Source organism: Struthio camelus, chromosome 4 (assembly GCF_040807025.1).
Source record: "Struthio camelus isolate bStrCam1 chromosome 4, bStrCam1.hap1, whole genome shotgun sequence".
NCBI lineage: Eukaryota > Metazoa > Chordata > Aves > Struthioniformes > Struthionidae > Struthio > Struthio camelus.
The window spans coordinates 55,336,691-55,360,807 of record NC_090945.1 but is presented as its reverse complement, the minus strand read 5'-3'; the positions used below and the strand labels follow the sequence as shown (position 1 = coordinate 55,360,807).

At 36.7% G+C, this 24,117-nt stretch overlaps 1 protein-coding gene across 5 annotated transcripts in view; it reads right to left on the bottom strand.

Moving 5' to 3' along the window:
- The window catches only part of SGCZ (sarcoglycan zeta), a 494,736-nt gene that overhangs the window by 109,408 nt on the left and 361,211 nt on the right, over positions 1-24,117 (bottom strand). For all 5 annotated transcript variants that reach the window (XM_068942793.1, XM_068942795.1, XM_068942794.1 and 2 more), the window contains one exon: positions 20,306-20,407. In XM_068942793.1, coding sequence (XP_068798894.1) covers positions 20,306-20,407 — 102 coding nt within the window. The remainder of the gene's footprint in view (positions 1-20,305; positions 20,408-24,117) is intronic.

Below are 24,117 nucleotides of genomic sequence, written 5' to 3'. Positions count from 1 at the left end.
TTGTCTGATTGGGCATGAATTCTCCTCTCCAGGTGGAGTACAAAGCTTGAAAAGGAAGTTGGTGTTTAGAAACTGAAAAAACAAGACAGAGAACCTCTGCCCTCCAGAACACATTCCTTCTAAAATGAGAAGTAGAACCTAACACTGTAGAGTTTATACAACAAGGACGAAAGCGCCGTCAGAAATAACCATAAAACACACTGCCATGCAGTTCTTGCTATTTGTGTCTACTGGCAGGTCCATACAGTGGTTAAAAGCTTATTACATCTATCATTTAATCCTTCTGTTCAAATGGCAGAAATTGAATTGAGAACATGAGCTGTATCCCTGACAATAACCTTGGCAAAGTAAATATGCTTTTGTATAATATAACTTACAGAGCTCTTTTCTCAGTTTGCTTTTTTATTTGTTTAACTTGGAAATCAAACTAAAGAAATAGTGTTAACATAGCAAAGTCAAGAAATTATGAAATTCCTCAAATTATCATGGCTTGTACAAGTATAAATCAACTTCCCTTTTACTTTTGCATTGCACGACAACAATCATTCATTACATGATTGCATACTTTTCCCCTATAAGTGTCATTCTTACTAAGCATACATATACTGTATTAAAATCGTGCACTGCAGTACTGTGGCATTTAGCATCCTAGCCTCATTTCTTGTAAATGTGGGAAGCTGCAAAAAGAATGATTGGGGTGGGGAGGGATCAGATGAGGACAAAAACAGATATCATCCTTAATTCTGGATTCAATACATGCATCTGCCAAAGTTTTCTAATTTTCTTTTCTTTTTTTCCTTTTTTGGAGTCAAATTATACAATGTTTTTAAAGACCTTTTAAATATTTCTGTTATTTATGTATTGTTCTTCAGGATCATACTTACACTGATACACCAGAAAAGTCTCCCTGGATTCTAAATACATTTGCCATAAGAATGAGAATTTGATAAACAATATTGGGTTTTGTATTCAGGTATGCATATCCTCCTTTCTGTTTCTCCTCCCTCAAATGAAACGTCAGTTCTATTTCTATTTATACCTAACACTGCAAAAAGTTCCAGTGTCCTGATTTTCTTGTTTGTATCATATGTCAGCTAAAATAGCTGTGCTCTTTGTAACACCCTTTGAAATCTCTGACTGCTCTGAAAAATTTTAGTGCTAAAGACAACAACCTGCTGATTATTTAAAGTCTGTTCAAAATTCCCCAGCTTAATTCCTTCACATCACAGGATATCATTCCACAATATGCACAGTGTGCAGACATTGACAAAATTGCAATGCCATACTCCTTAGGACAGACTGATGCAAGAGGAGGCAACATTTTCCTGCGGTAAGAATATTCCATTTGGGGTTTCTATGATGCTAGCTTGAGATTATGATTAGACCTCACTTGCTTATTCCGTCCCCTGCCACTGCCATCAAAGAATGGAAACTGTACTTGATAATTCCAGTGGCAATGTAAGGTTGGGTATGAATCGTTAGAGGAAAAAAATGGCAACTATTCCTTTAAGCATCTTCCAAACCTGTCGTCTTCTCTCTTCCTTCCCTCCACAGCCCTGATATAGGAAAGATGGAGAGCTACCTTCTAATTGGGCTACGTAAACTAATGCTTTATGTAGTCAAGAGCAGCAATATAAACCAAGTCTCTCAAGACTAAAACATTACCAACCCTCTTCGTGCTTGGTAGGAATTTCTGAGACTAGAGAGAATTAGCATCATTCTGGTGCATGCATTATACAAAGAAAGAGTATGACATGCAGATGAGAAAGTGGAATTATATTTTAATGATGCTAGGAAGCACTTTCAATTACCTGGGCATCCTGTTTGCAGGGAGGGTGAGTCAACCCTATACTTGCTCACAGTAGTATGTATTTTAGAAATTAAAAAAGAATTTTTGATGAAGTAAGTTTATGGAAAGGCATTTACTCTAACGAGTTGAGTGAGAGCTTGGCCAATTTATCTTAGGAAATATATTTTTTGCCTATAAAAATGTATCTTTGAAGGTGGCTAAAAATATTCCAAATTCACATTAAATCAACAAAATTGTAGTTGGATCATGACCTGAAACTGAGGTGCTACTTGTCCAGGTTAAGTTCTCTGATTGCTAGATTATAACACCATTCTCATGGGCTCTTACTCGCTCTTCCTCCTACTCCTCAGGAACATTTAATTCTGCATAAAAAATGAAATAGAAGCAGCAAGAAAAACAGAGAGAAATACAAAAAGAGGTACAGAAATAGACGTGGGGAGAAAGTCATTGCAAAAGGCCTCGTAACTACTTGTATGTCTTGTTATATTTATTTCATGGCCCCACTTCCCCATGAGAAAGATTGAGAACATAAATCAGGATTTCATTTGCTCTTCAGAACAAGGATATTTTAACTAGAAAGAAATTCAAGTAATTTCCAGCGTAAATAAAATTGTTTCAACTATGAGTTTTAGAAGAACTTCAAAATAAGTAAACAAATCATCAGAAAGATGTATACAGTCACCAAGCAAATAGTTCTGTCACTCTTACTAACACCGTGTATCACTATATCCAAAGTTTTATTTTCTTGTATTTCTTTTGATTTATTAAAATAAACAAATATATAGGACAGTTTAAGAAGAACAAGACTTACGGAAAGGGTGGCAGGATTGAACTTAAAAGGACAAAGCTGAGCAATATCAGAAAATCATTATAAAAACATGGCAGTTGTATAAAGCCACCATACAGTTCACAGTAGTTGTTACACATTTTTATGTACAGCAAAGAAATAAAAAAATTATTATACAAAGTAAAAATTAGGCAGACTCAAATCATTATTAACTGTTGGACAGGGAGGACAATAGCATTTGCAGATGGGTAAGAAAACAGGAGAAGTGCCCACACTTACAATCCTGTATGTTAATTACAGGTATTAAAAGCTGAAAACACCTGAAAACATAAATTACTATGCAACCTTTTCCTGAAGCTAAAAATGTTAGGGAAGCTCTGCCTGTCAAAAATATGCTCTCACCAAAGAAAAATCCAGACTCCCTCAATATCATTCATATTAATAAAATGCCATGAAGACTTTCAGAAACTCTGTGGAGGGAATCAAAGGCACATGGCCTTAATTACCCTCTGGTAAATGTTAATTGATTACAATTTTCACAATAGAAGTAGTTGTTTTCCGATTGTAATCAAGCCAAGGAGAAATAAGGTCTTGAGGATCCATTGGATATTTTAATTAAAATTAGTAGTTCTGATTGCATCTGTGGAATCAGAAGAAAGATACTTTTGGCATTGAATGAGAACTTGTAAAATACAAGCGATGTTGAACCTTCTTCACCCAGCACTAATCTGCTTGAAATGGTGTGCATATTGCTTCATGGTGACATTGGCCTACGCACCATTACATTATGGTATCTTTTTGTAGAGAAGAGTAACGAGAAGAGATTTTCCTGGACCTTAACTTCTCCACTAGCTAAAGAACAATATGCTTGTGTGCACTACCAATATGATCATGTCAAATTTTCAAGAACGAAAGCTTGAAATGGTTCCAGTAATTAAAAAAAAAAAAAATCACATTGGTGGTGGTCCACACAAAATAGAAAACAATCACATCTAGAACTCTCTAGACATTAAGGAAAAAATGGCCAGCCTTCAGAGGAGTTTGCATCCAAAGCCCAGTCAACAACTACCTGTAGATACCTCCAGTAAGGGAAGAGAAGAACAACAACCAACTCACCTACGACAGTCCTTTAGCTTTCAAACCAAGACTTACACCTTCATCATAAAGCACTCCTCCTCACTTACACAAGTTCAAAATATGAAATAAAACTCAACAGAGCAAATACTTTTTCACTGCATAGAATTTCCTGCTGAGCCTGGCACTGTGCATTTGCTGCCAAGCAAATAACAGGCCAGTTTCAAAGTTCAACAGTTTAAGCACTGAGCACCTGTAATTGCTTGCTTAAAATCAGCATTTTTTAGTTGCCCAGGCCTCTCTTAGAAATTACCTTTTGTTACTTTCCATGCTTTAAAAGCATAAGAACCAGGTCTTCCTCACTTACTCTTGAAACTCCAGAGAGGTGTGGAAACAAACTAGATAGGAACCATTACATGAAATCAGATGAAATTTTCCTTCAAAAAAGGCTAAAAACCTTATGGGAATATATACACTAATTTTGAAAGAGATAGAAGTTTTAAAATCAAAACCAGAAAGAAACCCTTTCCAGAAAAAGCATCAGCTTAGCGATTAAAGTCTTAGATTCCTTCTCATGAAGGATAAATTAAAAATAGCATTTTATAGGGAGGGAAAGCCAATTCATGCATTGTTTGGCTCCAGTAAATCAATGACCCCCCTCAGTTGCTCAGACCTTGGTACCCCTTACATATTGTATTTATATAATCAAAGGTTATTTACTTCTGAAAAGAAAAATATAGCAAGGAAAAGAAGCTGTAGGAAACATCAGGCCTGTGAAATTGTTTAACAATGTGATGCGTTTTTCTAGTACTTTTTTGTAAAAAATACCATCATATTTAAGATGCTGTAAATGTATTCACTTTGAGTTAGAGCTTACTTGTACTAATATGGAATTAAACGTGTAAGACAAGCAGGATGAACGGAATCTCCCTATTTTTCTATCTTACCTTGACAGAGTTGCTGCTTACTTTCAATGCATTATCTCTAGCGTTAGTGTTCCTGCTCCTGAAGCATCTCAAAGGATGAAGACATTTGCTAGAAACAATTCATAACAAAACTGTTTATCCTTCATTCCCAATCAGGAGCAACACCATTATCAGTCTCCCTTTTTTAATGGGGGCATTGCATTGGTAGCTTCATTAGTAGAACTGTTCAGCGGAGCAATAAAATAATGCTAGGCTTTACTGTTTATAGCTTCTGATTAGAAAAAAGCACTGCATCTCATGAGCAATTTATAGCTCATCAGTCTCAAAACACACAGGAAATAAATTATAAGAGAAGGATGAGCTTAAAATGATGCTTATAAACTTGATTTTCTAGATGGAAAACAAAATAATAATTGTAATAGTACTGTAATTGTAATAGAACTGGAGGCATTGAACATTAATGGATGATCTCAATATGGTCTCATATAAAACACTCTATACAATACAATATTTACTTCTTTACATAGTACTAATAGCACTATGTGCTACTGTTCATATTTGCTTAGAAGGTCTCACAGTGTACATAATCTTTAAGATATCTAACCTTATAACCATCTGTGAGATAGGAAAGTGCTGTTATCCCTGTTTTACCAAAAAGGAATTGAGGCACAGAAGACATCTTATCTGAAATCGTGAAGAAAGCTATTGACCTTTGGAAATAAAAACTGATCACGGTTCTGCTTTTTCTAACCTTTGTAGCCACCTCAGCACAAAAACAAATAGCATAAAGAAATAAAAGTCTAAATTCTAAGTACCTGCATAAATCCTGCAAATGATATACTCTGGTACTGAAAGCGATTTGAAACACTTCAGTGCCAGGGTAAGGTATTCTTCTGAGCAGTCTTTTACTTTTAAAGGCTTACAGCAGTCTAAATAAAATGAATTTGTTTACTGTCAAAGTATCTTGCCAACCTTACCCTTTCTTTTCGCCTGAGATTGGAAGACAAAAACAGGTAAAAGGCTAGGTGGACACTGGCTGAATTTTCCAGCTCTCATGAGAAATCAGCTGTGAGATTTCTATTTTTTATGACAATCTTATTCACAGTTTATAGCAAAATGGCATACAGTTCAGAATGGCAGTTGTGCGTGTTAAAAATCAAAATAAATAAGTGAGACATGAAATTACCAAAAGATTCATCCAAGACATTGAATAAAATTTGATTAAAAGCTTGCTAAGCTAGGGGCATAGCACATCTAAGTAGTAAGGTCTACTGTTGAAGATGAGCCATATAATAAGTAAAACTTAAGTTACTCAAGTAAATTAAAAACAAAAAGTTAATCAAATAAAACTATGAGGTTAATCAGAAGAGACGATAGTATTCACCACTGACAAATAAATGACACAAAAGGGTTATCAGATGAGCGCAGTGAAATTGAAAGGTTTCCAAAGATATTCTGATGCTGTGACCTTCATACAATATACTCAAAAACTGTTTTTTTTTAAATGTACACTACATTGTTGAAGTTTCTGAAGGGGCTCAGTAAAAGAGAACATAAGACAAAAATGAGAGATACACAGAAATCCTTTAGGAAGGCAAAGCTGAACTGCAAAGAAAGGGTATTTCTCTGGAAATTTGTCAAAAACTGTAGACACATGGATGACTCTGGATTCTAATTCTATTCAGATTCCCTGCCTATTCAACCTTACTTAATACACTTTCTCAGCCATACAGCCAAGCATAATAGGTTACAAATAAGAAGAACAGATACACAAAGTCTGATGTAATTAAGGGTCTTAAGAAACTAGTGAACTGTAAGAGGTCAAAATTAAAGAAGGCTTCTTATTTATTCTCAGGATAAATAGTGATTTCTCAGTAACATTTCTGGCTTGGAAGTTTCAGTCTTTAGGGATTTCTTTATCAGTTTTACTTCACTTTAATCACAGAGATCTATCCAAAGTGTCTGTGAGGGACTGCACACACTCTACACTGCAGCCAAAGACATTAATTAAGCCTCATGCATAAACCTGCAGGCCGGCTGACAAACTAACGGAGGCCTTTGCTTCACTGGAAGGGAAGCAAAGCAAAAGGGGAATAGCTTGATTAGCGGAAGTGAGAAACTGGTTACATCTATATTTGCATGGTCCAGTTAGAACTGACTTTTAGAGTAAAACTGTTCGTGCTGTGGACATAATGTTCATACTACATGTGTTTTGTGAGGTGTTACGTCTGAATAACTTTTATCCAGTCCTGTGCTTTGAATGCCTAGTACCAGTTGCAGAGCATATTCCAGTCGAGTTTTGCAGAAAAGGAATTCAGTTTGCATGCTCCAAGACCATGCCATAATGGGTATCAAAGGACAGTAACTGGAGAGGGTTGTGAGATGGCTTCAAAAGTACACTCTTGATTGAAACTAAAATGCTAATTGTGATGAACCTATGGATCAGAGGAGACTGTTATAAAGAGTTAGAATCACATCTGAAAAAGACTGCATGATTTGGAAATACTATGCCTAACTACTGGGAAGTCATTCATCTGCAATTTATATTCAAGATCAAAAGTTTAATGGATCTACTAAAAAAACTAATCAAAACACTTCACTAAAATCTGTTTGCTTTTACTACAAAGTTTAGCAAAATTATTAAAAATCACCAATCTGCAGAGCATAAAAATAAAGGAAAAGGTCGACTGACCTTCATATAACTAAGATGAGAAACATTCATATGCATAATGTTTTTATTGGATAGAAGATTAGCCTGTTTAGGGACTAAATGATATGACAGCAAACTTTCTGCATGTGAGCTGAAATTTGAACCAAATGTACAGTTAAACTTCTCTAATATTTTCACAGAGAAATCCACATGGAAGGAACTGGTAATCTCAGATGGTCTGAAGCGAGCGTCTCCACAAACCTCATAACGTATAATTTCATTATTGTCTCAGGAGAACTGAATAGCTTTGGATGCTTTTGCCAGGACAAGATGTGCCCCCAGGCTGGAGTGGAGCCAACATGTGCCCCCAGGTTCCTATGTTTGTTCCACATCTGTACTGGGTTTATGCAACAGGAGGGAATCTAGCAGCAAGGCTGTATCATGCTGGTTGCATCTACAACTCTTACTCAATTATGTGGCACACCTCAGGATCCTGGTCGAGCTGTCACAAATATCTGATACCTAGACACTGTAGATCCTTATGTGGTTCGATGTAGAAATCGAGATACATGGGACATAAGGAAGTGGTTGGTACACACTTGGTTCTTATTGCACTAAGAGATAGGGACATACATGAAATACACAGTCCCTGAAGTGAAAACTGAAGATCAAACAATATCGATGTATCTATATCACAGAATCACAGAATCATTTAGGTTGGAAGGGACCTCTGGAGATCATCTAGTCCAACCTCCCTGCTCAAGCAGGGTCACCTAGAGCATATTGCCCAGGATCACATCCAGGCGGCTTTTGAATATCTCCAGGGAAGGAGACTCCACTACCTCTCTGGGCAACCTGTTCCAATGCTCTGTCACCCTCACAGTGAAGAAGTTCTTTCTCAGGTTCAGATGGAACTTCCTGTGGTTCAGTTTCTGCCCATTGCCTCTTGTCCTGTTGCTGGGCACCACGGAGAAGAGTCTGGCCCCACTCTCTTGACACCCTCCCTTCAGATACTTGTATCCATTGATGAGATCCCCTCTCAGTCTTCTCTTCTCCAGGCTGAACAGGCCCAGCTCTCTCAGCCTTTCTGCATAGGAGAGATGCTCCAGTCCCCTCATCATCTTTGTAGCCCTCCGCTGGACCCTCTCCAGTAGTGCCATGTCTCTCTTGTATTGGGGAGCCCACAACTGGACACAGTACTCCAGGTGAGGCCTCCCCAGGGCTGAGGAGAGGGGCAGGATCACCTCCCTCCACCTGCTGGCAACACTCTGCCTAATGCACCCCAGGAGACCATTGGCCTTCTTGGCCACAAGGGCACACTGCTGGCTCATGTTTAACTTGTTGTCCACCAGCACTCCCAGGTCCTGCTCTGCAGAGCTGCTTGCCAGCAGGTCAACCCCCCAGCTTGTCCTGGTGCATGGGGTTATTCCTGCCTAGATGCAGGACCTTGCACTTGCCTTTGTTGAACTTCAGGAGGTTCCTCTCCGCCCAGCTCTCCAGCCTGTCCAGGTCCCTCTGAATGGCAGCACAGCCTTCTGGTGGGTCAGGCACTCCTCCCAGTTTAGTATCATCAGCAAACTTGCTGAGGGTGCACTCTGTCCCTTCCTCCAGGTCATTGATGAATATATTGAACAAGACTGGACCCAGGACTGACCCCTGGGGGACACCACTAGCCACAGGCCTCCACTGCGCCTTGACTCTGCGCCATTCACCACAACCCTCTGAGCTCTGCCATCCAGCCAGTTCTCAATCCACCTCACCGTCCACTCATCTAGCCCACACTTCCTGAGCTTACCTAGGAGGATGTGATGGGAGACAGTGTGCAAAGCCTTGCTGAAGTCCAGGGAGACAACATCCACTGCTCTCCCCTCCTCTACCCAGCCAGTCATTCCGTCATAGAAGGCTATCAGATTGGTCAAGCATGATTTCCCTTTGGTGAATCCGTGCTGACTACTCCTGATCACCTTCTTGTCCTCCACATGCTTAGTGAGGACCTCCAGGAGGAGCTGTTCCATCACCTTTCCCGGGATGGAGGTGAGGCTGACAGGCCTGGAGTTTCCTGGCTCCTCCTTCTTGCCCTTTTGGAAGACTGGCGTGACATTGGCTTTCTTCCAGTCCTCAGGCACTTCTCCTGGTCTCCAGGACCTTTCCAAGATGATGGAGAGTGGCCTAGCGATAACATCCGCCAGCTCCCTCAGCACTCGTGGGTGCATCCCATCGGGGCCCATGGATTTATGGATGTCAAGTCTGGACAAAAGATCTCTAACCTGATCCTCCTCGACCAAGGGACAGTCTCCCTTTCTCCAGCCTTCCTCTCTTGTCTCCAAGGTCTGGAATTCCTCAGGACTGGCCTTAGCAGTGAAATCTTATATCTTAAAATATAATGAACAGGTACAATGGAACATTCTGGTTGTCTGTAAATCAGCAAAATATGCTGATATCTATAAACTGAGGTTTGAATAATAAAGCTTTCAGTGTCATATCTCAGTTTCTCATTTTCTTAGCCTCATAGAAAGGGATAAGGTATCTAATAGGAAAGCAAAGAAAGGTTACCAAAACACCACATTTCATTGGAATGCTTATGGAAAAACTGGAACTTGGAAAATTTTCATACCTTTCTACAAAACCCACAATAAATTATCCTTGAAAAGGGGCTGCATGATAAAGTTAAACATAGGAAACAGCATAAAATACACAAATTTGATAAGACTCTGAGCTATTATTAACTTTTTGTAGAGTGCATGGTATATACTGACTAGAAATTACAATTTTGAGGTTATTTTTAGTTGAATTTTTAACTTCTTTAATGAAAAATGAACTCAAGTGATATCACTGATCATACTCTTTGTACTGAAGAAAGTTTAAATTGTTTTGCTTTGTGCAATTAGGTTGATGAAGATGCTGTTGAAGTCAGCAATTAATGTTAATGTTACTTCTTATCATCTGTTGGATGCAAGCCAAGGTCAAAACATTGTTCTTGTTCTGAAATAAACAAATCCTTGCACTTTATTTCTCCCAAAAATAACTTCAAAACTATTTTGGAGTAACAGCGTTAGTAAATATTCAAGAGCATAAAGCACAAGATGATGAAAACTGATGCTTATTTATTTTATATGTAAAAAGAATAATTATTACCTCACTAGTCTTTTATAAGGAGGGACTGAATTAACAACATATTTAAGAACTATTTAATATCATATTTAAGAACTATTCGCAGTAACTATCACTAATGTTTTTCCTTATTGTAGGCACTGCAAGAAATTAGAACCAAAGCTATCCTTTTCCTAAGTACATTATTTCACCTGCAAATATCTTCACAATTCAAACTACTTTATTAAAATGCTTAAAGCACTTCTTGTATTTATTTACCCTCCCTACCTTATATTAACTCTTGAGGAAGAAAGCTTAATCTTTCCTAATTACAGGAAAAGTTGCAGGACACTACTTCCTAAAACTGATGGAAACCAGGCAGTTTTCTGAGAAATTATCTGGCAGTACACAAAAAAAAAAAAAAAAAAAAAAAGAAGTCATATTGAGGTCATTGAGGAAGGCATTTCAGAAGTATATAAAGAAGTTTGAAGTTTAAGTCACATTACTAGATGGAAGTGAAACTGCTTCAGGGAATAGTAAAACCCAAACAAAAAAACCATATAAAGACATTTTCAAAGCTGAAAATTTCATTGCTGGTGACAAGATGTTTCAGAAAATAGAGGATTATACTATGATCTAGTTCTTATGACAAGAAAGGATGCATAATGTAAACTCAAAAAGCATACTTCGTCTCTAGAATAAAAGATTCTAATTCTTAGGACTGACCAGTAACTTTAAAATGTTGCCAGCTGGCCCTGGATACAAAAATGAAAATAGATTACTACAATACAAAAATATATATATAATATGTGTGTGTGTGTGTGTGTGTGTGTGTGTGTGTGTGAGATATATATATGCATATATATGTGCAGAAACAATGAAAAATGAATGAATGTTGTAGATTTTGAAGTAGCACAACCAACTCAGTTCTTACTGAATAGAAGGAAAATAAATAGAAGCTCATTTCAAAGAGAAGATAGACAATATTATAAATACCATCCTACAAGCACAGCTTGGTAGTCAGCTATCACAAGCTGTGGAGTGAGAAGTGATTTGTCCCTAAAGGAGAGGAATGGTCTTCTAATCAGGGAATGATAAAAAAAGATGTGAGGATTATACTGTACTTTATACCAAGAATTTCACTACTGGTAGGTAGAGAGTTTGGAATATAGGTAAGATTCATTCTCATTTTTTTCATTCTAAGCTTCAATATGTTAGTTAATTCTATCTATTCTCATATAAGACACTTAGCAAACTGTGTGCAGTATTTCTCTACAATTAAAATACCATTTTCTTTCTATTAGGAATTTCATTCTTCTTGACAGAATACCGAAATGCTCAGAACAATAACAGGAAAAAATTTAGTCTAATATAACAAAGGTCTGACGTCATACCTAAATATATGCAAAAGTAGAAGAATCATTCTAAACTGGTTCATCAAACTCCAGAAGTAAGCTTCTGTGATTTAATATAAGATGTCATTAAAACAAAAATTGTTTCATGACTTGCACTTGAACATTTACAGCTACTTTACAATAACAAGTAGATTTTGGTTTTAAAATTTTATTGTTGCCTATATATGCAGATTATGAACGGCTAGTCTACTTTTTATACTTTGATAACAGATTTTTTTGTTAAAGTGTGAAATCATCACACAAAATATATGGTATACTGAAAGCAAAGCTGATCAAGTAAAAAGGACTCTATTACACATGACTAGTATTTCTGTTTTATTTCAAAATATGAAATAAACTTGTCTATATATTTTTCTAATGGATAAAACTAATTTTGCATGTAGGCCTGCACTTAAAGAAACTATACTAAGACAACAATTTCTGTTTCAGAATGAATATCTTGAGAATCCTTCTTATGTTCATTTTCAAAGCTCTATCTTCGAAGTTTTGATCTGCTTATTTCACTCAATACTTTCAAGATTCATCTAATGTGAATCATAAAAAAAGAATATTATTAACACTCAGCTGGAAACAACTATAAATAGTTAAACAGTAATGTTTTTATTATTTTTGTTTTATTTTGCTTAAATAAATTAATTAATTGTTCTTTTCTCCAGAACATATTCCCTCACTAATGAATCTACTTATTCGTGGACTCGCTTATGAAGATAGCAAACCAGAAAGAGCAGGTTTTACTGATACTTTCAGGTAATTTACATATCTAGACTTTTCACAGAATTACAAAATCACTGAGGATGGAAGAGTCCTCTGGAGATCATCTATTCCAAGCTCCCTACTCAAAGTTGGTCCTTACTAAAGCAGGTTGCCCAGGGCCATGTCCAGTCAGGTTTTGAATATCTCCAAGGATGCAGATATCATCCATCCTGTCCAATCACCCTTACAGTAAAAAAGATTTTTCTTATGTTTCAGTGGAATGTCCCTTATTTCAAGTTGTGCCCATTGCTTCTTGTCCTATCACTGGGCACCAGTGAGAATAGTCTAGCCCATCTTCTTCAACTCCCCCTGCCCCAGGTATTATAGACATCAGTAAGCGTGAGCCTTCCCTTCTCCCAGCTAAACAATCCCAGTGCTCTCAGTCTCTCCTCATATGTCAGATACTCCAATCCCTTAATCATCTTTTTGGCCTTTTGCTGGACTCACCCCATGTCTTTCTTGTACTGGGAAGCCCAGAACTGGACCCAGAACTGGTGAGACCACATCTGGAGGGAAAATATCACCTCCCCCAGCCTCCTAGTGATGTTCTTCCCTATGCAGCCCAGGATCCTGTTGGCCTTCTTTTTTGCAAGAGCATTGAATAGGCTGGCTCATGTGCAACCTGGTGTCCACCGGGACACCCAAGTCCCTCTGCCTGTACTTGTGCCTGGAGTTATCCCTCCCCAGGTGCAGGACTTGGCACTTCCCTTTGTTGAACTTCATGAGGTTGCTGTCTGCCCATTTCTCCAGCCTGCTGAGGTCCCTTTGAATGGAAGCACAACTATCTGGTCTATCAGTCACTCCTCCCAGTTTTGTACCGTATGCAAGCTTGCTCAGGGTTCACTCTGTCCCATCGTCCACCTTATTCATGAAGACATTAATCAGTACTGGCCCCAGTATCCATGCCAGGGTATATCACTAGCGACTGGCCTCCAGCTGGACCGATGCTGCTGATGACAATTGTTTGAGTCCAGCAGTTCAGCCAGTTTTCAGTCCACTTCACTGTCCTCTTATCTAGCTCGCACCTTTAAGAGTTTATCTAAGAGGATGTTATGGGAGATATGTTGAAAGGCTTGCTGAAGTCAAGATAAACAACATCCACTGCTCTCTCCTCAGCCACTAAGCCAGTCATCTCCTCACAGAAGGCTATCAGGTTGGTCAGGCATGATTTCCCCTTTGTAAATTCATGCTGATAAGTCTTTGGAGAATTAGCTATTTAATTTTGTTACATTTGTGTTTCTGGCTGTTAATATACTGAGTCTCTGAACATAATGTTGCTCTCCTAATTTAAACAACATACTGTGCACAATGTTTTTGTGAAACTTTGTCTTTACCTTTCACACCAAAGGCCTACAAACAAGGCATTGCACAGCCTGACTTATAAGAAATACATATAAGATCACCTCAGCAGTCCTCAAGTCAGGACTAACAGATTAGCAGGTTTTTGTGTGACAAATTATGTACTTTTTTATGCTTAATGGTTTACTTGGTGCTCCCCACCCCCAAAAGCTTCCTTTTTTTCCTTCTGCTTCTCATTCTCTGCGCATACAAAGTTCTATGGTTTCTACAGAGCAGCAAAAGTTAAAGAGTACCTGAGCTGGTAAAATGGAATGGAAAGGTTCCAATACTGCCTTCCTATGAAGAAACATACATAACATAAATGTTTGCATGAAGAGATAAGGCAGATACAGATCTTCCTCCTTTCAAACTCTCTGTCCAGTTGTCTGCTTTGGATTAGATTTGCTATGGAAATACTAATAGCAATTTCTATTAATTTTAAACATACAGATTTCTTTAATGGATTGTTTATCCTTTGTAAATTCTAACCTTATTTTAAAATTTAATAAATTTTAATAAATGTACGAGCATTTTTCAGATTGTATATGGTCTTAGGTATCTCTTTGCTTCATCCAATCAAGTATGTATAAATCTGGGGCCTCACTTTCCACTGCATATGAGATTTGCAGCAATATTTTACACTCCGGTGCCAGCAGGACTGCATAAAAGACCTTTTCCTTCAATCTGTTAAACCAGAATAAAAATACTTACTGACACCACACTTAGTTTCCAATTGCACTTACTAAGGGGGCTATGCTGTGACTATGTGACTAATATTCAAAGACTACAGCCAATAGCTTACAGGAATTCAGGAAGGATTCAGGTTTCAGGCAACTGATATTAGAACAAGTTATTTCTGAATGCTTACTCTCCCTCCATCCCCACCTCAATAGCTTCTCCCCTGACATATATATAATGGGAGTAAGTTGCATTAAGGATTAGCTGTACTGCAAATCGAAGTTCATACAGATTTACCAGCACAGATATGCATGGTAAAACCTATCTAGGTCAACAAGATCTTCTACAATGGGCAAAGATTCCGCATTAGAAGTCACTGAACTTTTAAGAGCAAAATTTAATGTATAAATTAAATTCTGCAAGTAGTAATATTACAGAAGCATGAACAAGCTATAAATTTAACTTTTTTTTTTTGACCAAAATGGACCAAAAATAAAATTTCTGGATGGAAAAGGTGGCTTTTAGTGATCAGGCCTACAAACAGAGACTAGCCTGAGGAAGGGAATAGGAAAATATGTAGTTCTCAGCCAGTTTCATCTACTCATTGATGTCTACTGAAAATTCTCTGGGCGAATATTTCATCTAATACAAGTTGTTCAGAGGAGGGGGAAAAAAAAGGTCATTCCTCAGCTTAGGAAAGCCAAACAGTCAAAACAACTTAAAACTATCACTTTGAGTACTAGGATCAGAAAGAGGACATGATCAAACTGAAATATCACAGATTCCATTGAAATTTGTCCTAGTGGAACACAGATACATCACTATCAAGGAAGTATTTTAAAACTGATGCATTTGATAGCAAAACAAAAATGAAATGCCTAGAGAAACAGTCACTACTTCATTAATTCTAAAGAAACGTTTCCAAATCAAAATCAGTTCTTCAGGCTGGTATAAAAATTGGGTGAATTTAGGCCGCTCATGACTTTGTTCATGAACTGTAATCAACAGAAATAAAAGCTTGGGTAATATTAACTCAGGTTTTTCGTCATGAGAAGTAGATGTTCTTATTGGATGAAAAACAAATCACCGTAATCATAATCGTTGTACTAGGGTGACATAAAAAAATTATATGTTCAAAAGAGAGTTGTACAATTGGGTGACCCTCCAGACAAATTTCAGTGAAGTACAGCAAATCAAGGGCAAAGTCATGATTCATGAAGGTCTTATCAGATGTCAGCAAAGAGTGGAGTACAGCCAACTCAATTTCACAATGGCAGTCCCCAAAGAGACCACCAAAAAATGAGTGACTTATCCCTTGGCAAAACTTGTGATTAAGAATACCTTATATCATGTTCATAGCCAAAAAACTGACATTGAGCTTTCAGTGCGTTGGAACTACACTATGTTGAGAACCACAGTGACTTAGGGAGCCCTTTACGCCATAGTAATGACTTTATTCTCATTGACAGTTGAGTTGCCCAAAGGCAAATCTGAAGAGTAGATATCAGAAAAAAGAATTGGGGAGCCTTTTATGCTTTACCAGAGATGAATGTGACATGCAGCTGCAGAAACAAGCACTGTACTTTATACTGAGCAATATAGGGGGCAGATTCTTAGGTGTCTTTATGATTCTTTCATAGTACTAAAAAGGTAGAAAATGACTACATCTCCTGGTACCTTCATCCATCAGCAGTTGTAAGATCGCAGGACTCTTATGCCAGTTTTACTGTATTGCAATGGAGCATTTAATGGAGCAGAGATTAGGCTGTATATAGCAAACAATTTGGCGTTAAGTTTTTAGAAGAATATGCTGGGGGAAGAGAAGGGAGGGAGTTTCTCCCCTCCCAACCCCAAAACCAACAAAAATGAAATCTCCACAGGACTTTACAACTGATTATGAACATATTTCAGGCCTGAACGTTTTAAAATAACATTTTAAAACGGGATTTTAAAATAACTGTTTTTGATGTGCAGTTAATTCATTTGATGAAACTACATAAAAATGTATTTTTTGTGAAAGCAAAAAGTTTTAGGTAGGATATTTTAGTCTTGTTTCATGGAATTTTTACTTTTTTCAGCTATCTGTGTCGGCACAACTCATACCGGCAGAATACAGCAGAAAAGGCAAAGTAAGATGACAGAAGTTAGGGAAACTGCACCCCCGAGTGAGCAGCTATCTAATTTATGCAACTTCTACAGCCAAAACATGAATGAATGTTCTGTTTATCGAAGATGTTAAATTTTCTAATGTTTCTTTATAATTTTACTACTTTTCCGTGCTAAAGGAAAAATATCATTTAACTTTCTGTTTTGTTTTGTTTTAAAGAATTCGGATATCCGTTTTCCAAGTTAGTCGGTTGAACTCAAAGTATTTTAGCACTTACTTATAATATTCAGGATTTTGTATCTTCATTTATGAAGATGGAAATTGAATGAAATTGAATGAAATGAAATAATGAATGATGTCATTCATTTTAATGAAGCAACCGCAAGACAAAGGTCCTTTTTCAGCCTATGTAAAAAGCTCAAAACCATCTCCTCTGTTAAAAGCAGCTTCAGGTCTGCATTCACCCCTGCATAAATGATTTTATCTGGGGATAAAGGTCGGGTGCAGATCACAGGGGCAATTTCAGCATGTGAAAATATATGTGAATTTTACATGCATAAACTGAGCTACCCTTAACATTATGCGGCTCTGCTCAGGCTAGCTGCCCCACAGACCGCCCAGGAGCCTTATCCACACTAGTTCACCATCAGAATCAGAGCTGAATCCTGTGCTATCAGGAAACACATTTTATCAGCTCCAAATCTAGCTAATTAAAAGATAGCTCCAGTATGTGCATAAAAACTGCACCACCACTTAGTCGCAATATAGTACACCTACCTCCTCATGCTGCTGACAACAGCACAGGCCATCCCACCTCTCTCTGCTTTGCACTGAATAATGGGGCAGCAGTGAAGCCCTGAGCTGCAGGGCTGAGAGCTGTACCCACAGGTCCTCCCATGGTCATTCTATGCTGCAGGTTGCTAGTGCACAGCAAACACAGCAGTTCCACAAAAATATTATTGAATCTGTTACAGCTTGTCTCAAGTGTTAATTAAATGTCATTTCAACGTTTCCTTTTCTAAAAGGGAAATGAGCAAATTTGCTTAAAGAGCAAATTCTCATACCAGGACATAAAGGAAATAAATAAGCAACATATGCATGTAAAAGACTGTAAAGATATCAGTTTCAAATGAATTTTTGATTCCCTGGTACATTTTAACTCCGTTACGCAGCATATTTAAATTATCACTGCTCATATGGAAAAGGAGGGAAAAGCGCTCTTGCTCCTGCATCACCCAAAAGAGACACTGAGAGCTGGTAAGCAGAAGAGCTCTTCTGAATTCACTGCCTGTATTGTACTAGTTCTCTACTGGCCATAGTGAGTGCTCAGAAACTTAAAGCACACTTAAGCTTTCTCCAGCACTGAGTTCAGTTCCCTAAGTGACACAGCAGCTAATGCCATACGCACATGCCACACGCAGAGACATCTCGAACACCTACTTTAAAGCTAAGCACATCTCCAGAGTGTTTTTCCCCTGTGTTCTCCCATGCCATTCACTTTTGCACATGCCACATGTTACTAGAACGTTAGCACAACAACTACTGAGCAAGTTGGTGAAGGGTTGGGATGTGCACAGGATTCACAGGCTCTGCAAGATGATAACCAACTCTACATACATAATACTTTTTTAAGCTAGATAACAAGTGTTCTAATGTTAACAGACCTGAATAGATCTACAACATAGAAAGTAATATTTAAGTTGAAATACTATGTCCAGCTAATGATCTGTTCTACCAGCTTTCTTCTATTGGTATGAGGGCACTTATTGATAGACGTGTCTTTTTTGGGTTTTTTCCTTATGTTAGGCTGTTGGATTTTGCATCCTGTTCCTTTACAGCACTTACATTCGCATGCATTTTTTTCCTCAGGCTGGCTAGTAGCTCTGAGTGAAATTATGGCCCTACTGTAACGTTTCATTAATCTCACTTGAAACAGAAGTTTGCACATTGGCTTTAATAGAACCAGTGTTCTGCAGTATAAAGCTCTCTGCAAGCAAATATCCCAAATTGTAACTGTCATGTACAGTAACTGGAACTGCTATAATAATAGATACCATTCACCTGTGAGAAGGAACTGAAAAAAAATGAACATATCATAAATTCTGTAATTTCTGGGGAAAAAAGTATGCTCCCTGAAGGGTGGGTATACAGGTTATACAGCCTGGGAATTTTACATAGCTTTCATAACCTCCACATATCGAAATATTTATATCGGACAAGTTCATGCTTTAGGTATGATTTTAAAGAATTTTTTTTATATTTGATATTAAGATCAGAAATAGGTGGAAAAACTGAAAGTACGTTGGTTAATATGATAAATTCTACAGTTTCAAAACCTTGAAGGAAATATTGGAAGAGCATAGAAATTATTTTAGAAGTACTCAGTCTCTCCATGGCACAGAAGTCCAGGATAAAAACCATGGCCAAATTTCCTCTGTAGATGCCTTTCCAATTTTAGAAAGCAGAATTTGGTCATACTGATCTATTCTTGGCAGAAGTTTTTAGTACATAATTAGTCATTTATAAATTTATGTATTGATTTTTTTGTTTTGCCACATTCTGATAATATCAAAGCTAAGGTGTTAATAAATATTGGACATTATTGATGGATACACTGTTAATTAACTATTATAGAATACTTTCATTACCTAGGCCAATACTGCAACTCTGTTAAACACTGAAAGAGCTTAGTTTTACAGAAAAAGAAGACAAAGAGACTAGCTGTTCATCTCACACATCTATTAACATAATTAAGAGTAAAATAATTAAGAGAAATTGGAAACTAATGATATCATTTATGAATGTATTTGAGACATATTTTTATGCACAAAAGAAATTTTAACAGTTTGTAAAGAAAGAAGAATTTTCCACAAAAGCATTTAGGGTATAAACATGTCCTTCACTCATGTCAATTTTTGTATTATTAAAATCCTTTGCACTTGATTGACTGAAAAACATTATAACATTCCTCTCTGATCATAGGTTAACACTTGTATGCTAGCAAGTACTTAATAGATTTCAAATACTGCAAAACAATTTTTAATAGATTTATGTTATTATACAAACCAGCATGACTGAGTCAAAATGAGTAATATTGAACATCTAAATACATAATATCTTGATTTACTTTTTCCTCTCTAAAACAATCTGCTGCTAAATGATAAAACAATTACATTTAAGCAATATTACAAATGGTTTGCTTTGAAAAATTCCATCTCTAGACACATTATGCAGTTTAACAAGATTGCTTTTATCTAATGAAAAAAAAAATCACACTAGCTAAAACCAGAAAGGACTCAAGTTGATCTACTTAAGCATATATAAAATCATTCATTTGTATCACTGCATTTTGTGCATGTATCAATCTTGGATTTCTAGAGTTCACATCAAGTGAAGAGTCAAATGTTCCTTTTCCAGTGCTGAGGTCATTTGAAGTATAAAATGTACATGTTTTGAGGCTCCTTTCTTAAGTGTAAGAAATTTCTTTCAGGAGGGAAGCAGCTTCAGAAAAACTCATTTTTGACATGAAAGCAGCTTTCTCTTTTAACATATCTCAAAGTAAACCTCTACTGATTGGCAGTTTAGGAGGTGTAAGAATGAAACTTGTAATTTGAGACAGAAGAAATTCATTTATATTGACTGTAAATTAAGTTAAGAAAAAAAGATGCAAAACATACCTTTCTGGAATGGATTTCTTTCACATATAGTGGAAGTAGAAATTCAGATACTCCTTCAAGTCGTATTCCTTTTTTAGTGACTCTCAAATTTCCCATTCCATCCTATAAGCAATAAAATATATATGTTTCATTTGAAAAAGAACCTTTTCCAGAACAAAGTATAAAGAAGAACACAGTAGCTAGTCTAAAATCTAAAAATAGAGAGCGCAAGAACACTAACGGTGAAGTGAAAAGGAATTCACAACAAATACAGAAGAGCAAACTTTTACAGGTATATGAAAACAGAAACGACTGCTAGATTTTTAAAAATCAAAAAACCTTCATTCTATTATTGTCAAATAATAATGCAGAAGTGTATATTTCATGAAGATAAATGTTTTTTTCATAGCCAATAGCCAAAGTATGTGCAAGGTTTGTGGTGCTGGCAAGCAGAAGCGTGACTGAAGTCACCTGGAGATTCTGGGCAATAAGAAGTTTAGAGTAAAATAATAGAGATAAATGTAGCTTTTACATTAACGTGATTATACATTAATCTGATTTAAGATTACTCCTTAATCATGATGTCCTTGGATCTCTGAAGACTTGTCTCATGAAAAGGCGCTGTCTTACTTTACAGTGTATTTCTTTTGCTTTTCTGAAGTGCTCCCATCCAGCGTCAAGGGATGGAATTTCAGGGGCCTTAAGGAAAGTTCAGATAATGACTGTTCCCAATAAAATTTCCACTGTCCACAGCTCTCCCAAAGATCTCAGACAGCAGCTAGGCTGGGGACTCCTAGGCAGGCTTCACCTAGGCATTTAGCTGTGGACTCTGCTGGTGAACTGCACACGCTGTCCCTTGGTTGGATGAAATGCAAGGTACACAGCAGACCATAAGTATTCCTTTTCTATGGAGGTGAAGCTAGCAGACCTTGAATTACGCCAGCTAAGAAAAGTTATCTCCAAAGATATATGCAGCTTTTGGTAAAGCAATCTATTACTTATTTGTATATACTATAAAATTGAAAAATACTGTGTCATTTCTATGTGCTGAATCAATTATTTTCGCTTTTCCCAGCGATTAAAGCCAATAAGCAAGTACTCTATAGGAAGAAAGATTTTTTTTTTTTGCATTAGCAGTTGCTCATCACTACCCAAGAGCGTGTTGCTGGTGAGAAGGGAAGAATTTTGAAATGTTCTTTTGGGTTTTTTGTTTTTTTTTTTTTAATAGAAATGGGAAAAGAGCCATGGTATAAGTCTGGCTAAAACAAGAAAATCAAATGATTCAATACTCAATATAATATAAGCATATAAAAATAGCATCTTAGGGGTTCAGCTGTACTCTTATAGGTAAAACAATGAAACCTGCTTAGTACTTAAAGACAGGATCATTTTGCAAACTGATGGAAATTCAAGATCTATGATCCCTGGATGACTGGTGCTATATTCATACTAGAGGATACTTCTTCAGTGTACAGCCAGTAGAACTCAAACTGATCCCCTTAAGTATAAAACTAGCAAATTTAACTTAATTGCTGATTAAACGCTTTGAAGCGATTGCTAACTCTACTGTAGCAGAGTAGTCAGAACTTGCATTTCTCTTCTGTTGGCTGAACCGTGAAACAAGTAACCTCCACCTGCTGGGCAACCATAAACAGCTGGATGGCTGGAGCCCCAGCTGTTCAAGCTCAATCTGGAAAAGGACATACTTGATGAAATGCAGTCATGCTTATATAAAGATGCTTATACCACTATAGCTATGTCCTTTCTAAAATAAATAAGGATGCCAATATTGCAGCTCTTAGATTGATGCTACTGTATCCATATCTGAAGTAAGACTGTAAAAATGATACGTAAAGAGCAAGAGAGAGAAAAAAAAATCACATCTCATACAATGTAATTCAATTGATATCATTTCCAAGCACAGCCAGGGTATAATGAGAGATAGTTTTCAAAAGTATAATAGATAGTAATAGAAGCAAAGAACATAATTTAGAGAATCAGGCTTTCACACATCAATTATGTGTCTATGACTACACAACCAGAAACTACCAGAGTAAGAAAATAAATATAAGTCCTTTCCAAAACAGAGAAAATATGTAATAATAAAAGCAATTGCTCAGACTATCTATACTACAGAATATAGCTTGTTTAAGTAATATGGCATCAAGAGAAATTTAGCATATAGTCTTTATGAAAATTCAAAATGCATTACATAAAGCCCAGAACTGCCTTTTCATTAGCATAATGCTCTGTGCATTCAAACTATGATAGTTGAATTATCAAATAATGCTTCCTTAAAGAAGAGATGTTACATCTTGAATTCTTAAAAATGTTTCAAAATGCAATGAGATCTCCATATAAAATCATTTCATCTACAAAGCTTACAAATGTCTAACGTTTCATAAGTACAAATGGGAAATGGAGAGTGGTGCCTTTTTCTGAGAAGAAAATAAGATAAGGAAACTGTAAAAACATGTGTAATATTTAGGAATAACCCTTAATTCTAAGTTTCAACAGTCCTATTTTTCCATATATAATAATAGAATATATAACAATAGGGTAGAATAATCTGAGGAAAGACAACAAACAGGCTATGTTTTTGGCAGTGAATAAATATTCAACAGGAATTAGATACTGATTCATTGATTTATATAATAGCACATTTTCTAACTGAGAAGGCAAAATCAGTACATGATTACATCTGCTTCTGTGGAATGGTTGTGACTCTCAGGCACAAAGTATTATTAATGGTAAAACTTGCAAAAAATTATTCTTCAGAAATACAAGAAACTCAAAAGTCTGGAAATGCCAAAATGAAGGAAATTTCAGTTTGTTTCCTCTGGTGTTTATCTGTATAATATAGTCAATTATTATATTATACACAATATTTTACCACCTGAATCCCAATAAATTCAACAGAAGTGTGCCATTACTCCCTTAAACCTTAATAGGCAGCTATTTGTTATGTTGCTTCCCCCTCATTGCTATTTGCTTTGCTCCTCATTTATCGCACTCTGTTAAAATCTCGTTTTGATGACAGTATTATCAGTTTCCCTGTCAGCTTCTGCTTTTGTACCTGGTTAGTATTGTAGTGCCTGAGTGCTTCACAACTACATTAATTTGCAAAACACTTCTGGCAGGTTTATGTAGAGTTCTTATTTCACAGAAAGGGAACTGAGGCACAGAAATTAATTTGTTCATTAATATTTGTTGCTTATCATATTTTTTCCTATTTAGTTTTCAGCAGTAGGAAGTTAATTTGCATAACAAGTTTAAGTGCCATGGTCTCATAAACATAACATAACATAAACAAAAACTAATGATAGATCCTCCTTTGTTAAGAAGAGCTTTTGTTTTCCTGCATGACTTTTGCAGGTGGCAGAGAGCCACTCACCTGATCGACTGCTAGAGTTCAGCAATTTGAGCATAGAAAGACTCTGGGCAAACTCTAACTTCAGTAAAATCACATTATAACCTAGTTAAATATATTCAAAAAGACCAGCCAGGCAATGCACTCTGGAGCGTAAGTGTAAGAGCAGAAATGGTGCTCTAAGACATAAAAGTGAAATAGGATGAGTATGACCTTAACTGCTTGACAAATACAATAATCTTCCAGGAGGTAACTTCGTGAAGTCTGCTACAGCTGTTATGAAGTAAGATTAAATAGTAAAATAAAGAAAATAGGAAGATGCACTACAAAATAAAAATAAGACTATCCTCATTCCCAGAACCACTGACCAATAGGTTCTCTTCATATGTAATTCCCCATCTCATTAAACAGGCTTTGGAAAAAGACGACTTCCTTCTTTCATTAAATTACAGGTTTCAGAAGT